General features: G+C 34.3%; 1 protein-coding gene across 3 annotated transcripts in view; it reads right to left on the bottom strand.

The window, feature by feature from the left end:
- Positions 1–457: 457 nt before the first annotated feature.
- LOC114324206 (ankyrin repeat and SAM domain-containing protein 1A-like) overlaps positions 458–18397 on the bottom strand; it is a 351154-nt gene continuing 333214 nt past the window's right edge. For all 3 annotated transcript variants that reach the window (XM_028271967.2, XM_028271968.2, XM_028271969.2), the window contains one exon: positions 458–17648. In XM_028271967.2, the coding sequence (XP_028127768.2) occupies positions 17337–17648 (312 nt within the window). In that variant the 3' untranslated portion in view covers positions 458–17336. The remainder of the gene's footprint in view (positions 17649–18397) is intronic.

Below are 18397 nucleotides of genomic sequence, written 5' to 3'. Positions count from 1 at the left end.
TTTTTGACAGAGTTATTAAGTCTTAAAAATGGCCATATTCGCGTTTTTCAAATTTTAAATTACTTATAACTCGAATACGATCAACTTTAGAGAAAAATTATAAGAGACCTTTTCTGTCCGGAATTGTCCGAAAAATGTAAAAAAAATTTCTCCGGGTCAAAAGTATTAATTTTTGCAATTTGATTAAAAAAAATTGTTAAAAAAAAATTGGACCACTTTTCGCGTGGGCGACTTCTTGAACCTTATTCTGGGGTGTCTCACGAATGTGATTATGCAAAAAATCTTATGAGAATATTTTTTCCAACGAACCCGCCGTTTTCGCCTTGTCTATAAATGAAGTATATTATATATCTCTGGGTACATAGAGATAAGATTTAGTTTTTTTCAGTAGATTTTCATTTAAGAATCTGTACTCTTGTACTAATAGGCTTTTAACAAGGGAAAATAAAAATAAGAATGTGTTTTAGTCACTTTATTTAAAATAATATTAAAACTTCGTAACAAAATGTATATAAACTGGGGAATAGATACATAATCACAATAACGTAACAAAGTATACAATATAAAGAAAACAAAAAATGGTTTTAAATAATCACATAATTATTAAAATACTAAATACTGCAAGTAAAAAAATGTAGTATATATTTCAGTAAATAAATGGTTATGGTTCACGTAAATAAAAACTTTTTTTATTTGGCTTAAATGCCTCGATAACTAAGGCCATTGGCATAGTACAGTTGATTTCGCAATAAACAAAAACTTGTTTTAGTCCAGGCGGAATCTGTTTTGAATTGAACATTTTCCATAGGAGTCTATTTTTTCCTCGATTCCCTTTAAAATGCACCTTGTAGCAATAATCACGATATAGACGGTCCTATATCGTCGCCCCCGTTAGCGAAATTATTCCGATTCGATTTTTTTTGCACAAACTCACTTAAAAAGAGGTCCTTATAACAAATCCACAGGGTACCAGGACCTCGATTTTTGACCCTTCGCTTCGTTATCCATTATTCGCTTTCTGTACACTAAACAGACACGAAGCGAATACGTTCGATAACGAAGCGAAGGGTCAAAAATCGAGGTCCTGGCGGTGCCGTGGTCGAAAAATTGTTACAACAATTTTTTTTAAACAAATTCGCAAAAAAATTTTCATTTCGAGCAATTTTTTTTTAGATAATTTGGATCATTCTGAGAAAAAAAAAGTCTCTTGTCTTTTTTCTCTAAAATTAAATGTTGTTGAGTTATACGCGATTGAATTTGAATAACCGGTTAAAATTTGAAAAATGAAAAATTGGCCATTTTCAAGGCTTAATAACTCGATTAAAAATTATATTATGAAAGTTTATCAATATTATGAAAGTTTATCAGATTATCAAAAAAGAATTGTTCCAAGTGAAAAAATTATTTTTGTGAATTTGTTTAAAAAAAAATTTTTTCAACTATTTTTCTACCAAGGTACCGCCTGGCACCCAGTGGATTTGTTATAAGAACCTCTTTTTGAGTAAGTTTGTGCAAAAACACCTGATCGAAATAATTTATCTAACGGGGGCGACGATACAGCCTGCACTATAGCGCTAATTGTTAATAATTAAAAATAACAGCTTTGTAATAAAATAATGACAAAAAATTCTACAGGATCTTGAAGCAGCGGTTTTAAACTTTGATTTGTCATATTTTGACTTTCATAATAATAATTGTTAATCGAGTTATTAAGCCTTGAGAATGGTAATTTTCGCATTTTTCAAATTTTAAATCGTGTTTAACTCGACAACAATAAATTTAAGAGAAAAATGACAAGAGACCTTTTTGCTCAGAATGACCTTCAGAATTATCTAAAAAAAAATTGTTCGAAATGAAAAAAATATTTTTATGAATTTGTTCTGGGTGCGCTTAATTTTTTATTTAACAAAATTTGAAAAACATCATAAATTTTTGATTTTTGCGCCCATATTGTCGCCTATAACTCGAGATATATTGCTTCTGATAAAATTAGAGCGGGTAAAAGTTTCTTTTTTGAATGTTACATAATAGTTAACTAGCTAGAAATTGAAAATTTGATTTTTATTGTTTAAAAATAGCAACAATTGGAAAAAGAAGTGCAAAAAACTGTAATTTTTCCTTTAAACTTTTTCGACTCCTTAAACATAATTTACAGCGCCTTCATATTCCGCCCATAAAAACTTTATAATACGATTGAAGCACGTGCTAAATTTCATTAGGATCGGATTAATAATTTTTGTATCTTCTTTCAATCTAAAGTCCGAAAAAATAGAAAATTTCTAAAATCATGCTGAGCTCAAAATTCTTCTTCTTCTACGGCACTACAGCCCAAATTGAGCCTTGGCCTCCTTTATTTTTTGCCTCCACCCTTGCTTGTCTGTGGCTGCTCTTCTCCATACACGAACTCCTAAAAGGGCTTGTGCGTCGTTGTTTACAGTGTCTTCCCAGCGCTTTCGTGGCTTCCCAACCGGTCTCTTTCCTTGCATTCTAGCATTCAGTGCTCGCTTTGGTAGCCTATCCTCTCCCATTCTTATCACATGTCCGGCCCATTGCAATCTTTGTATTCTAGAGCTCAAAATAATCACTGTAAATGGTCAATTTTTTACATATAAATTAGGACCCAAGCTTTCAAACGCACTTGAAAAATTAAAATTGATCATCTAGAAGTGCCTAAGGAATTTTTTAAAGGTATAAACAATTTTTCAGATAAAAATACATTTTAAAATGTAATAAATTACTTAATAACAATAATTATAAAATTGCTAAAATAAATTAATTTTAATAGGACAATTATTTTACAAAGCTTTTTTCAAATTTTTAAATTCACAGATTCACTTTTTGCTCGGTGCCCTGGAGGCTACCCTCCACCAAAAATTTAAAAATTCCATAGGCTCTTCTAGATCAGTGTTTCCCAAAGTGTGCGTCGCGACCCCCTGGGGGGTCGCAATGAGGTACTAGGGGGGTCGTCGGAAATTTCCAAAATAAGACAAAAACACTACTTTGTTAAATCATGTATTTTTATTTTAATAAAGCCGTAAATAAAAATTAACAATTAATTATCAAACGAAACATAAAACTAAATATTAAAAGTCCTTAAAAGTAAAAGAAAAAAATAAAGTCAAATATTACAATGTTAATGAGACCCATGGCGCTATTTTTTTGAAACTAGTCTTTCAAATCTAGGCTGTGTATTTGAGACACATACAATTATATCGTTTTCAAGTACGAGACGAATTTCTCACTTTTGTTTTAATGGCAGTCATAGACGAGAAACTTAACTCACATAAATATGATGTTACAAATGGAACCAAACATTTTACAGCTTCATTCGCCAACTGAGGGTATTTCTGCATCTTTTTGGTCCAAAATTCGTCCGGGTTCTGGGAAAAAAATTGGAGCTTCAACATTCCATCACTTGATATTTCAATAAGTTGTTCTTTCATGTTTATTGGTATTTCAGCATGTTGAAAGGAATCGGCTAAAAACGGATTCAGTATCCATCCGCAACTGTCGTAACTGTTTTGAATTTCTTCGGGGAAATAATCACAGAGCTGTTGTTTTAAATTAAGCAAAGTAACTTGCATGCCTGCATAAACTTGTTCAAAATTTGTAGTACTGTAACATACATTTTCTATAATTTCCTGAACGCACTGGAATGAATCGAGCTGCTTTTTGCCAAGTGAAGTTGACCATAAATCGATTTTTCTTATAAACCCCTTAATTTTATCTGTGGCTGTAATTATATTAATGTCGCGACCTTGCAAATTACTGTTCAAAATATTTAATTGTTCGAATATATCAGCAAGGAAACCTAGTTTCAAAAGCCAAATAGGATCGGAAAATTGATTTTCATATGGGGACTTCTCATCTTTCAAATACATTAAAAGCTCTGCTCTTAAGTCAAATACTCTTTTTAAGACTTTGCCCCTTGAAAGCCACCTTACTTCGGTGTGATAAAGAAGATTTTGAAATATAGCACCCATGTTTTCGAAAAATACGGGTCTGTAAAGCTTTTCCTTTAATGGAATTTACAACTTTAATGATGGATTTCATAACACAGTCCATTTCAGGAGGTAAAGCTTTTGACGCCAGAGCTTCTCGATGTAAAAAACAATGTCTCCATGTGGCATTAGGCATTATTTCTTGTAATCTGACGACAAGACCAGATTGATGTCCCGTCATAGCTTTAGCGCCATCTGTGCATATAGCAATACATTTTCCCCAGTCAATAACATATTTACTTGTGCGTTTCACAAAACTGTCGAATTAACATTTTCCAGTGGTATTGGTCTCCAATGGGGAACAAAATAAAATATCTTCTTGAATGCCATTATTTGTATCATATCTTACAAACGTAATAAATTGGGCACAGTTAGATATATCCGTGGATTCGTCCATTTGAAGAGAGAAGTACGTGCATTTATTAAGATTTTCCACAACTTGCGCTTGAATATCTTCTGTCATATCACTAATTCTTCTTTGGATAGTATTATTTGACAGAGGTATTGTTTTTAACTTTGCAGACTCTTTTTCACCAATCATTATATGTACCATTTCAACAGCTGCTGGCAAAATCAGATTTTCAGCAATTGTGTGCGGATTACTAGTTTTGGCAACACGATAAGCAACTTTATAACTTGCTAATAATGCTTTTTCGTTAGTAGTGGTTGCCTATTGAAAAGTATCTTGCTGTTTGTGAAGGACGTTCAGCTTTCTTTCAAAGAATTCTACGGGTTTGTCTTTTTTATCTGGATGTTTGCTATTTAAATGTCGAAGTAACTTTGATGGCTTCATGCTTTCGTTTGACAATACTTCTCCACAAATAACACATTGTGGTTTATTGGAAATAATGGTAAAACCATATTTAAGATATGCATCACTGTAAAGTCTGTTTTTCTTTTTATTACTGCCACTTTCAGACGTAGATGGTTCTGCACTTCTTTTTAAAAACATATCCATAATTTGTAATTTATCGTAGACGTAAATACGTAAACGGGAATACGTAAGTCGCAAAATATTTACTCATTACTTAATACCGCTGCATTCGCCACAACGTGTTGTTTCGAACTGAGGTCTCATTGCACATCGCCGCTTATATAAAGCCAAAACGAGGCTACGAGAACGTTCCAGAGTGCCATCTAGTAGCGAAGTAAGGAGTGGAGCCTTCGCGAATATCATGGAAAAGTATTGCGATGTAGACACAAAGATGTCGCGGTGTACAATGTGCAGTCGACTTTTTATTATTTATTTTTATTGTAAATGCTAGTCTGGCAGAAGTACTACTAGTGTATTAGTGGGACAGATCGCAATTATTAAAATAATTGTTGAATTTTTTAAATGTATTTAGTTTGAATTTAAACAGTAAAGTAAAATAAAATTTGAGAAACCATCAGTTGTAAATTAGGCACGCGATTTTTGTCGCTATTTTGGTTTGGGTGATGAGTAGGGGGTCGTGAACAATTTTTTTAACAAAAAGGGGTCGCGCTTTAGATAAGTTTGGGAAACACTGTCCTAGATGACCGATTTCACTTTTTTAAAGTGCGTTTGACAGCTGAACCTTCCTTTAAATGTAAATTTTTTTACTATTTAGAGTGGCTAGTTGTAGACTGTTATAAGCTTTTATTTACGTAAACCTGTTATATGGTGTGAAATATATTTTGTTAAAAAATTATCTGAACAATATATTTAAATTTTTCACAATAAATAGTTAAATATATAAAAAAATTCAAAGCTCTCATATCAAATTAAGATAGACAAAAAATATAGTATAATCTCATCAATTTTGATAAAAGTAGACTAGTAAAAAAAGTGATTGTATGGTATAGAACGTAATGAGTTATTTTCCGAATTGATTGTTTAATCTTAAAACTATAGATATATTAATTCCTGCTTTTATGTCTTATGCGATCAATTAATTAACTTACCTAAACTCATGGTCTATTTGCCAATAATATTTTAACCCACCTGTTCATTTTCAACTGCTATTTACGTCTCTAAAATTGGCATCACTGAATGTGTTGAATATTATTACATGATACCTACTTAATAAATAGGTGATTGTTTTATCAATAGTATTAAGTTGTGAGTTAATAATAACTGCTTCCAAAAAATTTTTATTTTATCTGCCTAAAATATAACAGTTCAAGTGTGAGAGAACATATTTTATATCAAAAGATTAGTGAGTCGTTGTGAAAAACGGTTGGAATAAAAAGTTCAAAAGTGCTATTTGTTCCCCCATCGGTACACATCATCATCATCATCAATGGCGTTACAACTTTTTGTGAGTCTTTGCCGTGTTTACTATTTCCTTGCATGTCTGTCGGTCCTGTGCCATTATTTCTCGTTGTCTCACTCCCATTTTCTTCAGATCCTCTCTGACTGCATCTTTCAATCTTTTTCTAAGCCGTCCTACACACCTGCTTCAATCAGGTCTTTATTAAGACACATTGGCTATATGGCGATTGTTGTTACTGCGTATATGTCCTGCCCATATTTGTCTGTTGGCCTTTAATATATCCATCGGCACACGCTGAGCGATTTTACTCTTTTTCTCAATATTATATTCCTTCAATTATTATCCTTACACTATAGATTGCAGTGTAAGATATTTATTCTACTACTCATCGTGTTTTCCATGTAGATGGATATTATTTTCAAAGATCAAAAGACCGTGCCATTTTTTGGGCAACTAATATGTGGATCTATCTCAACATATCGCTACCCTTCAAAAGCAGGAAAAGGCGTAGGCAAAAGTTAATCAGTCAACAGTCAACAGTCAACCGATCCAAAGGTGAAAACCAGCAGTTGCAAGGGTGATTCCCACAAGTAAATCAAATTCTCCATTAGTAAATCAAATACTCAACGTATCAAGAGGTGAAACGTAATTGTGTAAAAATCACCAAATCTGAACGTTATAAAACCTCGGTTAGTTTTTCGTCTCTTCAAGGTTTTGGCTGCTCCTTTTTTTGTTGCGGGAGCTTGGAGTGGGGTCGAGCAATGTCAGTTGCAATGTGAAAAGAGTCTCAGAAGTGCTGGTGAAGACAACAAGTAGGAAGGCATCTCGGGTGTTATGGCAGTACATTGGGCATGGCGCTTGGATCAGCATTTTTGGCTTGCAGCTTATTATTATCGGCCATACCTAAGGGAAGTTGTTTCTAGAACATCGTGATACTCACGAGGAATTTCGTTGACCGCCAAGAGTAGAATCTTTGCTGAAATGAATGGCACTTTTTTCTTGGAATGCCAAAGCAACTACCCTAGGTGATGCCAAGGAATTTTAAGACCTCTTTTTCTCTAATGTTGGAGCTGTCTATCATGCGTAGTAGAGCTATCATGCTTAGAAGCCTGACTGGAAGGAATGGCATTTTTTTTTGGAATGCCAAGGCAACTAACCTAGGTGATGCCTTAGGACTGGTTTGTCCTCTATTGTGGGGATGTTGGCAATAGGGCGAATTGGTAAGATGAATACTGACTAATAATCTGCACGTTTCGTCATGCATTTTCTCGGGATATTTCTTATGGTGACCAAAATTTCGTTAAGTTGGCCATAGACACGTTATTAGTCATTATTTAGTGACGCATAGACACGTGACTTGTATTAGATAATTGGTCTTATGTAGGTTTTGTAGGTGTGCATTGCAGTGAAAACAAGAGATTAGATCTTTTTAACTTTTAACCCATCTATGGTGTCTTTAATATCAATGTTAAAGTTGAGTGTTAAAATAAATTAGTTAAAATTAGTTAAAATAAATTAAAGTAAATTAACTCCCAAACCCCCAAATAGGACACTGAGGGTCTAAATTGGAGTCTTTCTCCGAGGAGCATTACCTGGTTTCTTCCGCCTTCGTAACAAGGAATGCGAAGATAACCTGAGGTTTGGAGGGGTTAGGTGTAGTTCTCCATTTATTACACTACCTTAGAATTTTGTTGAGTTGATTTTATTCTGAGCGTTACCTGTGAAGAAGTGTGCAGTATTACTAGCATATAGCAGGATATACTAAGAACTGTTTAAGGAAGGGGAAGGCCGCTCTGAGAGTATTCGAGCTAGAAAATTGAGCACTGGTGGACTCCAGCTTGTGGAATAAAAATTGCTGAAAATTGGTTAGCGGCTGTCGACGCGGATTATCCTATTGGAGAGATATGAATGTAGTCAAAATCACTCTGAAAGCGGTTCTTGTAAAGCTGTTAGTATAAGCTATTCCAAAACATTGACTAGTATTTTGGAGTTCAATATTTTATTGTTGGAAATATTATTTGTCTGCAAATATTGTGCGTATTCTTGTTTGATTGATTAGTTCGATATAGCAGAGCTTTGAATAATCTTTTTACAATACTTTCTTCAATTTTAACATGTAGATCTAAAGATATTTATCGAGCCAAAAAGTAACTCTAAGCATTTTGAATGCATAATTATCCGATTCCATAGTAAATTTTTATCAATTTTATATAATTTTCATTCACACTGATATTTTAACCCTGCTGCTAGTCCAGTGTGTTTGTTTTGTAATACGTTCAAGGGGCATGAAAAATAAGAACAGTATTTCTTTTTAAAAATAATTTATATATATTATGCAATATCTTTACTACTTAACACAATCTTAGTACAAAAGTTACATAGCACTGTAACTTGTAGAACCCCATCGGTTAAAAAAAATTTTAAAAACCCCAAATTTACCTGTAGCGATAATATCCCACCAGAGTTATTTACACACAGCTGAGAGCAGATCACCAAGGTGATGCAAAAATAGTTTGTAAAATTTGGTCTGAGGAGCAAATGCCTCAGGAATGGAGCTTAGGCTGAATATGCCCTTTACATAAAAAGGAAAATCATCTAGAATGCAATAATTTCCGCGGCATAGCTCTTCTAAATGCAGCATACAAGTTATCAAACACCTTGCATGAGAGATTGAAGCGTTATACCAAAGCGTTCCTAGGAGAATATTATCATCAGGTTGCAGGCATGAACGTTCAGGTATTAAGCAGATCTTCACACCACGTTAAATTCTCAAAAAAGCCGAAAACTTCAATAAAGAGATCACATAGAAAAATATACTCAGTGACATTAGAAGTGTTACACCCAGATGGAATCATATCTTGAATTTAATTTTTTGGCAGCACAATGACTATATTTAAAGCATACTATGATAACAATATTAATGTTTTATCTTTTATAGCTTTTGTAAAAATAAAATTTTATCTTTAAATTTTTTTGTGAAAAGACCCATTTATGAAGACCGGTTGGTACAGAAATTTTTAGTTATTATTCCTCAGTCTAATTGTATTCAGTGCAAAGAATATACCTCGAGTTCGAAGACACCAAAATTTCCACCATTTCAGCGATTTTGACAGGGGTAGAATTATTGCCTATAGAGATATGGGTTTGTCATATCACGAAATTGGCCGTTGTGTAATTTACGGCAATGATAGTTATGCGAGTGTGTCGTGTGTGGACAAACGAAGGTAGAGGAACCCGAAGAAGACCTACTGGTCAACCGAGGTGTACCACAGGGCGTCAAGATGGGCGCTTTAGACTCCGCGGTCTCTGCGAGACCGTTTTGCTATTACGCGTCAAATCGCTGACCAAGGGTTTGGAGTAGAAGGTAGACTTGTTACTATACGTACCCTATACCGTAGCATTCGAGCCTTTGGACTGTTTTCATTCCTCCCACGACAAGTGCTTCCTTTGACTGCGGACCACTGTCATCAACGTTGGAATTGGTGCAGAAAACGGCAGCATTGGGTGGCAAAATGGCATAATGCAGCACGATTTTGTTTAGGTATGCATGATGATCGTAAGATGATAAGACTCCGCCGTGGAGAGCGACGAGATATCGGGTTTTCTGTTGAAAGGCATCTACACAGGACAGTAGGAGTAATGGTTTTGGGGGTTATTGCCTATGGTAGCGGATCACCACTTTTGTTTATTCGAGGCAGTATGACAGATGTGCGTTATTTTGATGACATCTTACAAACCACTTTACTGCCTTATCTAGACGGCCGTCGAAACACCCTTTTTCAGGAAGACAACGGGAATACATTAGGAAGACAACAGGAAATAATATATGGCGAAACAGACATATTAACACTGAGATGAAGTCAAGAATTTATAAAGCCAGTGTAAGACCAATAATGACGTATGCACCGGAAACAGCACACGACAGACTGTAAAACAAAGGCTCCTGAAACGGCGAAGATACAAATACTGAGCAGATTTACAAGAAATACGAGAATGAGATCGAGAAGATATTAGAAGAACACGTACAGTGGAACATATACACGAAAGGAATATCAACATAACAAGAATGGGGGAACAACCGTATTGTCAAAATAGCAAGAGATACATCACCAATCGGTAGAAGCTCAAAAGAAGGAGAGACAACCTTCAATAGATAAATGCGCCAATGAACATGGGATTCTAAAAGTCTCAGTCTTTTCAACGCATAAAAGTAGGGCTTTGATAATGATGATTACGTACTCTTTATGAACTAGTGAATAAATTATAAGCTAGAATTAGAATATCTTGAGTTAATTTTTCTTTCTGTGTTTAGTAATAATAATATCGTATGGCATTTTTGCCGTGGAGATCCTTTCGGATTGTTCCGGTGCCAATTGCATATTTAACACTGTTTAAAGTAAGTAGTGTCGATGTATCTAGTGAGACGGGCGGCATAACGTACCCTCTGAAGCACGGTAAACGGCTCGTATCATTTTTAGAAATTAAAATGTTGGTGCCGAGAATTGAACTCGTGCGCTGTGACTTATGAAGCCAGTACCTTGCCGCTAAGCTACGGCCGTCCACTATGTGTATAGTATGGGTTTAGTAAGTGCCTGGTAACATTTTTTTGTGACACTATTAATGAAATTGACTGATGTTGTTTAATGCAAATCTCAGATTTTTGATCATCATTTTTAAACAGAAGTACTGCATTTTGCTTTCATGTTTGTAGCAAACGCACTGGACTATAATATATACTTTTTAAAGCCTCTATAATATTAATATAATATTTTCCTAACGAAGTATATACATTAGTTTTTATGTATATATAGCTAATAATTACAAAAATGGAAGATTCTGGTTAAAAGACAAATGTGTTGCGACAATTTCTGTAAATAAGTGAGTTTAAAGTTAAATGATCCTTAAACTATTGCTCCCTAAATATAAAAAGTTAGTTCTTGAGCAATCTGAAATTAACTTATATCTAAAGTATCGGTTAAATATTGAAGGATATTGCTATGGTGTATAATATAGAAACGATACCAAAATCCATGCTTTTTAAAAGAGTAAATGACATATTCACAGTTCTAGACGACCTGGTAATTGTTATTTTAATTTTTCTAAATAAATATTGTTTTCTTAAAAGTATACTTTAGCATATGGTGACAGATTTTCTTGAAACTCTTTTCAAGCGAAAAATCACTGGAAATGGCTTAGTTCCTATGATATCGACAAATACAGCCGAAAATATAACAAAAAATAGCCACTACCGAAATGTCTTCTACAACAACTTTTGTTAAAGGATATTTTTTTGGTTATTTTGATGACGCTGATACGAATCAACACAAACTATGTATTGTGGATCAGGTTTCTAGGTACGTGGATTTGGTCAGGAGGTAGACTATAAAAATATATCCACGTTCTTCATGAACTTTGTTCATCTCCAACCCAGCTTGCACTTGATTTTTATGATCCCAGCACTCTGAAGTTTGGATAGCATTTAAAGTTTAAATACCCTTTGTTTGTCGATCTCTCTTAATGTAGCAGCCGGATCACGAGAAATTCTGCCAAATTCGTCATTAGTGTCATTAAATTGGCCAGAAAATATACTTCTTAAATACAAATTGGCTAATTACATAATTAAATAAAGAAACGTTACATATGTATTATAATTATATTCAAATTTATAAACGTTCACCAGGTCGTATTCCTTGGATTATGTATTCCTTGATTCGTTTATAACAACGATAATGGTCTCAAATTTAGTCTACGATATCTATATAAATAGCTAACACGGTGGTACCTGTTACTATATAGAATAGATACTATAAAGAAATAAATTTTAAAATATTTTATTGATCCGACTGGATAGCTTTCGACAACTAGAAAAAATTTCCTACAATAAACAAATTCAAGGGGTTGACATGTCAGCATTCGAAGACCACTGTTTGGAGAGAGTGAGAAATTCCAACAGGAAAGTTCACTGGGGGAATGACAACCTTGACAACCTTGCAAATCAAAGGACAGGAAAGAGAATCGTGAAGAAGGTATTGCGAGAAAATAAGCCAGACTGCAAAAATGTCAAGGCTCTACAAAGTTATCTCAAAGGATATTCAGACAAGTAGTTCCTTAATCCAAGAGGAGTTATGTTAATACAATCAGAATGGTGAAGAAAAACGAAAAGAACTTTTCAGAGTGCATTTGGTTGAGCCTAAAATAAAATTGATACCACTAGACTAGACTCATGGCAGACTGGACTTATGGACTTAAAAGAAGAAGTAAACCAGGATAAAATCAAATGGGCAATAAATTTATGCCTACAGCTGTAGCGTAACGAATTTGTATTTCGTAATGAATTATCTCTCTCATGTGCGTGTTGATTTGCTTCGGAGAATAAGTAACCAGTCGTGTCCTTTATTTGGTCCGACCATCGTGCTAAAGATATTCCTCTGGATATTTTACCCGCTACGTTGCCTTCAACTATCATTTGTTCCATGTCTGCTTTTCTTCTAGCTATATGTCCAAAATATATCGATAACTATTTAATATCGACAACATGCAGATTGAAAATGTGGAAAACTTTACGTATCTTGGAAGTGTCATAACAGAAAGCGGAGTTACAGAAGACGATATTCGTATGAGGATACGAAAATCTCAACAAGCATTCAGCATGCTTAACCCTGTTTGGAGGTCTGGGGAATATACTACAAGGACAAAGATCCGAATATTCCAGTCAAATGTTATGTCTGTTCTACTCTATGGATGTGAAACCTGGAAAGTGACAAAATCCCTTTTAGACAAATTGCAGGTCTTTGTTAACAAATGTCTACGAAGAATTGTCCGTATTTTCTGGCCAAACACCATCAGAAACGAAGATCTGCTACACGTAACCCCACAAAAGAGGGCAGAAAATGAAATAAAGTCTAAACAGTGGGGGTGGATAGGTCACACACTCCGAAAAGGTAGTTCCAGTATTGCAAAAACTGCCCTAGAGTGGAATCCCCAAGGAAAAAGAAAAAGACGTCGCCCAACACAAACTTGGAGAAGATCCATCATGGACGAGATAAGAAGTCAAGGAAAGTCTTGTAATGAGGTGAAGGTCCTAGCGCAAAATAGAACCCGATGGCGCGTTTTCACTGAAGCTCTATGCTCCACTTAGGAGTTCAAGAACATTGTATATGTCCAAAATATCTCATTATATTTTGGTTGATAGTTACAGTGAGTCTAGTTTTTATGTTACGTTCTTCTAATATTGAATCATTTGTGCGATGTGCGGTTCATTACACTCTTCGAATCGGTTTTTTTATACCCAAACCTAGCAATGTTGGACAGGAAAAAGCTAATAAATGTTATTATACCACGAAAACTTTTAACTAATGGATATATGAGGAATAATCGACGGATTTAGAACAGAGTGGCAACTTGCGTCTAAAAAGATTGTAGTAGGTAACAGAAGTTACAAAACTGCTCTAAATAAAGAGAAATAACGTCCATAAAATATGCCCTATTATAATTTATTCATTAAGACATGTTCTTCAATATGAAGGAATTCGGACCACTAATGATCGGGTACTTTGGGTTAATATGTGCCAAAGAGGACGCGTCGTTTAACATCATAAAAAAATTTCTTGAAGAAAAACGAAATATAAAGTGTGAAGGATGAATGAACCTCGATAGGAATGCTGCTGGCGTGCCTTCTGCAAAAGTATATGTGAGTCTCAGGTGGAACAATGAGTCCAAGTTATAAATGAAACTGGTGGGACTTTATGTAGTTATCTACCAATTTAGTATCTGGCATACCAGATACTAAAATTGAAACCTGTATTTTTTAGATAGGATCTGTGATAGGACTTAATCATTTTTGAAACCATATCATTATTACAAATCAAGAAATTTAAATGGTTTGAATACTTTTTATAAAACAGAAATAAAAGTTGAGCCTTTTATATAAGTTTTCCCATAAACAGAGATTTAATTGTCAAATATAGTCTAGACATACTGTTTTACCTCTTTTATTTTTAATATAATAGTTTCTTTATCAGTCACCACTGGTACGTACATGTATAAATCTGTATACCTCTTGTATATTTTTTTTACTTAATTCACTTAAGCAATACCAAATTATTATTATTATTACAAAAACTAAGATCGGACTTACTCCGCTTCAGGGTTAAACCGCCAACGTTTTTGTTGGCTCAGGCTTATAGTGCTCTCTACGAAGTCATCTTCAGAAACTGAAGTTTTTCGATGGTCGTAATCGCAATGTAAGACGTCCACGCTTTAATTGTTAGTCTTGTTTAATTAAATAATAAATAATCTATCTATACATTGTAATTCATTACATTATGAATGTCCAATCTCTGAGTTGTAGATTCTAGACCCCAAAATGTTAAGATTTAACCCAAATAACTTAACTAAAATGTGGCTCCTTACTGAGTTACAGGGTGTTTTATTTAAAAATTTAAAAACTATTTGTATGCAGTACTTTAGAACTATTTCACATATCCTTATAGTACTTGCCAGAAGGTGTAGGTACTGTACAGTCCATTCTACTAAATTATGTTACGTTTCTGGCTACTACCAGAGACGTACGACAGGGGAAAGTGAATGGTTGACCTCTCCCAAGTTATACGCCCATGAGGGAATTGCTATTTTAGTATAATTTTTAGATTATCCAATACTTTCAATGTAAATAACTTACGTATGACTTTATCGTTACGAATGAAGAGTATCTTACCTACATAGAAAGTATTAAAGAATAGACAAATTGCGATAAAATAGCAATTCCGTCAGTGGCGTAAAACTTGGGAAGGGTCAACCATTCACTATTCTGTCGCACGCCTCTTGTAGTAGCCAGAAACGTTTATGTACCATCATTTAGCAGGGTGTACAGCACATACACTTTCTGCCAAGTATGACAAGGATAATATGTCAAATATATTTTAAAGTACTGGGTACAAATAATTTTTAAATTTTTAAATAAAACATCCTGTAACTCAGTAAGGAGCAACATTTTATTTAAGTGATTTAAATCTTATTTAAGTGGTTAAATTTTAATATTCTGAGGACTAGAATCTACAACTCACGAGTTTGGACATTCTTAATGAGTCACACTGTATATTGTCGAATACTATAATTTGTGACATGATCTTATACAGCAGATTTCTGGTGTTTAGACTTGACAGACCCAGAAAAATGGAAAGTAGTTAAAAATGTATACCCAAAATGTTAATCGACAGTATAAAAACAGTATGTCTAGGAAATTTCTAACCTATATACACATAACTTCACGTTCTTAAAAATGATTCAAAAAGTGAAGCACTTCCTTATATTATTCTCTCTTTTAAACAAAGATAGGTATACCTATTTATGGCAGTGATAATATCCATACGAATTTAGATAGAAGAGTTCTTTGGTAAGCTTTCCACTAGCCACACTCTAAATTACCTAATATGAATACATTTCAGGTTGGTTTGGTCATTTTCCTTATTCAGCCTAAGCTACTTTAATACCTAAGTATTTTAATTGTTTAAGGTCAAAATAAGATAACACCAGTTTTATACTGATTTATTTACAACGTAAACATTTAGTAATAGTAATACGGGAGTGGATTTTGCTTATATAAGTAACTATAGATTTTTACAAAAAAAAATTAGATTTCTGATCTTTCCTACACAACAATAAGTATACGGCATTTACTATGTTTAATGGGAATTAACCACAAATTGAGTTGAAAGTAACTACGTTTATTTTGACAATTCGATTGCTACTTGGGAATGGCATCTTTAAATAGTGGAATGACTACTAGCAATGCACTCATTATATTGACTACTAGCATCAAAGCAATCAAAGAAATTAAGCGACGAAGAAACCTTACAAGTAAGGCATACCATGGATTCCAAAACAACTTAACTCAAGAAACATCCAAAGAACTAAAATTATTATATACAAAACACTGCTGAGCCTGTCCTCGCATCTGGGGCAGAAACATGGACTGTAAAGCAGAAGGATGAAAGATTTTTGGAAATATTCGAGCGAAAAATATTCCGCAAAATATTTGGAGCTATAAACGACCAAGAGCAGTAGCTCAAAAGATATAACTTCGAATAATACCAACTCTTTAATAAACCAGATATCATAACACAGCGACTTTGATGAGGTGGACAGATAGTACGAATGCCAGACAACACGTTTGCTAAAAACTAACCACATGAGCACCTGTAAGAAGAAGATGGAAGGAAGAAGAGCTGAAGCTAATCCATGAACGGTGTTAAGAGTTTGAAGAAGGTGATCCAATGATGACACTTATTTTCGCCGTGAAAGTTGTAGACAAGAATCTGATAGAAAGAGTTTGGAGTGGCCATCAAGATCAGCTGATTTGTCATATATCGAACATGTGTGGGATATGGTAGGTCTAAACGTTAATCGATGGCCACTTTCTCCAGCAAAGATAGAAGACCGATGGCTTGCCATAAGAAGAATCTGGATGAGTATTCGGCAATATGATATTCGATCTTAATTCGATCAATCCCGAGTAACTGAATGTATTGAAAATCAAGGAAGAGATTTTAAGATTACCATTATAAATTTTTTGAAGAAAATGACGTTGCTAATTTGCTTATAATGTTGAATGATAAGAATATTATAATGTATTAGTTAGCATTATTGAATGTGGGCGGAAAGGTCAGATAAAATTTTTCATAAATTTTTTTATAATTTTGAAAGATATTGTTTTAAATATTAAGATATCATTATTATTGGGTCTTTAACTGGGTTAAAAAGTTGGCTAGCTCGAAAAAATATCAACTATATAATCACTGCCGTATAATATTTTCAAATGTACATTTTGACCTTTTACTAAAGTACTCAGCACGAAATCACTTTTGGAAAATTTAAAATTGTTATTATTTAAATCATTAACTGTGCATGATTACATTAAATACATATGTACTAATAAGAGTATCATAGGAACATAATTTCTATAAAAATTTAAAATTTGATAGCATTTCCAAAAATAATTTCGTCCTAAAGTACAGTCCTGCTACAATAAAAAAATCACATCTTAGCACAACCTCAAGCCAATCATGACTAAACTGAAACACGAGTCAACAAAATCATCAAACTATTGCTGAGCCTTTTTAGAACTTACTTTGCTTGGAGTTGTCTGCAAAGTAGTCTCGCTGCCTGGTTCCGCCGCTATCGATAGGGTCAATGGCATCATCTTCAATGGATGTCCATTCAATTTGACATCAGCATTTCGAGTGCTAGTATCTTTAAAGTCCCTGCTATTAGACGATACTGCTCCCGGACTGACAGCTGGTTTGTAAGTGTCTTTTTGGGACTTACCTTTACTGGTGACTTGGTCTCTAACCGCCATCTGGTAGGCTAGCTCGAAGGCCTGACCTAGAGTGAGGATGATATCGATGGCTTGCTCCTAGGGTTTAGAAAGAAATACATTATAATATACGAGTAAAACAGCAAAACCTATAAAAAATGAACATTTTAGGCATAACTTAACTCATAAGCTTAGTAGATGCTCTAAGGATTCTATATTTAGACCAGGGCATTTAGCACTAAAAATACCCGAATAAATAAATTTTTAAATACAGCACCTAGAGACTTGCAGTTTTTTGCATTATGTTCAGGATGACGTCAGGAAAAAAGTCTACAAAAATGGGTGGAAATGCATAATTGCACTGTAAAATGCATAAAATCCATCCAAATAATTGCATAAATATAAAAATAAAGTCAAAATCAGTATATTAAGAAACAAAATTTATTATTTGGGGGGTTTTTGGGGTCACTGAATACGATTACGCAATCAGAACTGACTCCCGGATCACCTGGTGCCCAAGGTCAGTGCAAGAAACGTCATCTTCTGGAGTTTCGATGGTTTTCGGCGTTAAATCGATGCAAACGGATTACTCACGTGTTTTAGGGATCACTTAGTACTAATATGCCATCAGAATTGACCTCCGGAGTACCTGGTGTCCAGGTTCGCTACTAAGGCTCGTCATCTTCTAGAGTTTCGAGGGATTTCGGCACTAAATTGATGTAACTGGACTACTCGGGGGGTTTTTGAGGTGGTTAAACACAAAGGTGCTATCAGGATAGACCTTAGAATCACCTGGTGCCCAAGGCCACTGTAAGGGACGTCATCTTCTGGAGTTTCGAGGGCTTTCA

The sequence above is a fragment of the Diabrotica virgifera genome, chromosome 5, assembly GCF_917563875.1.
Source record: "Diabrotica virgifera virgifera chromosome 5, PGI_DIABVI_V3a".
NCBI classification, from domain to species: Eukaryota; Metazoa; Arthropoda; class Insecta; order Coleoptera; family Chrysomelidae; genus Diabrotica; species Diabrotica virgifera.
The sequence above is the reverse complement of the archived record's forward strand: the minus strand, read 5'-3'. Positions and strand labels throughout refer to the sequence as shown.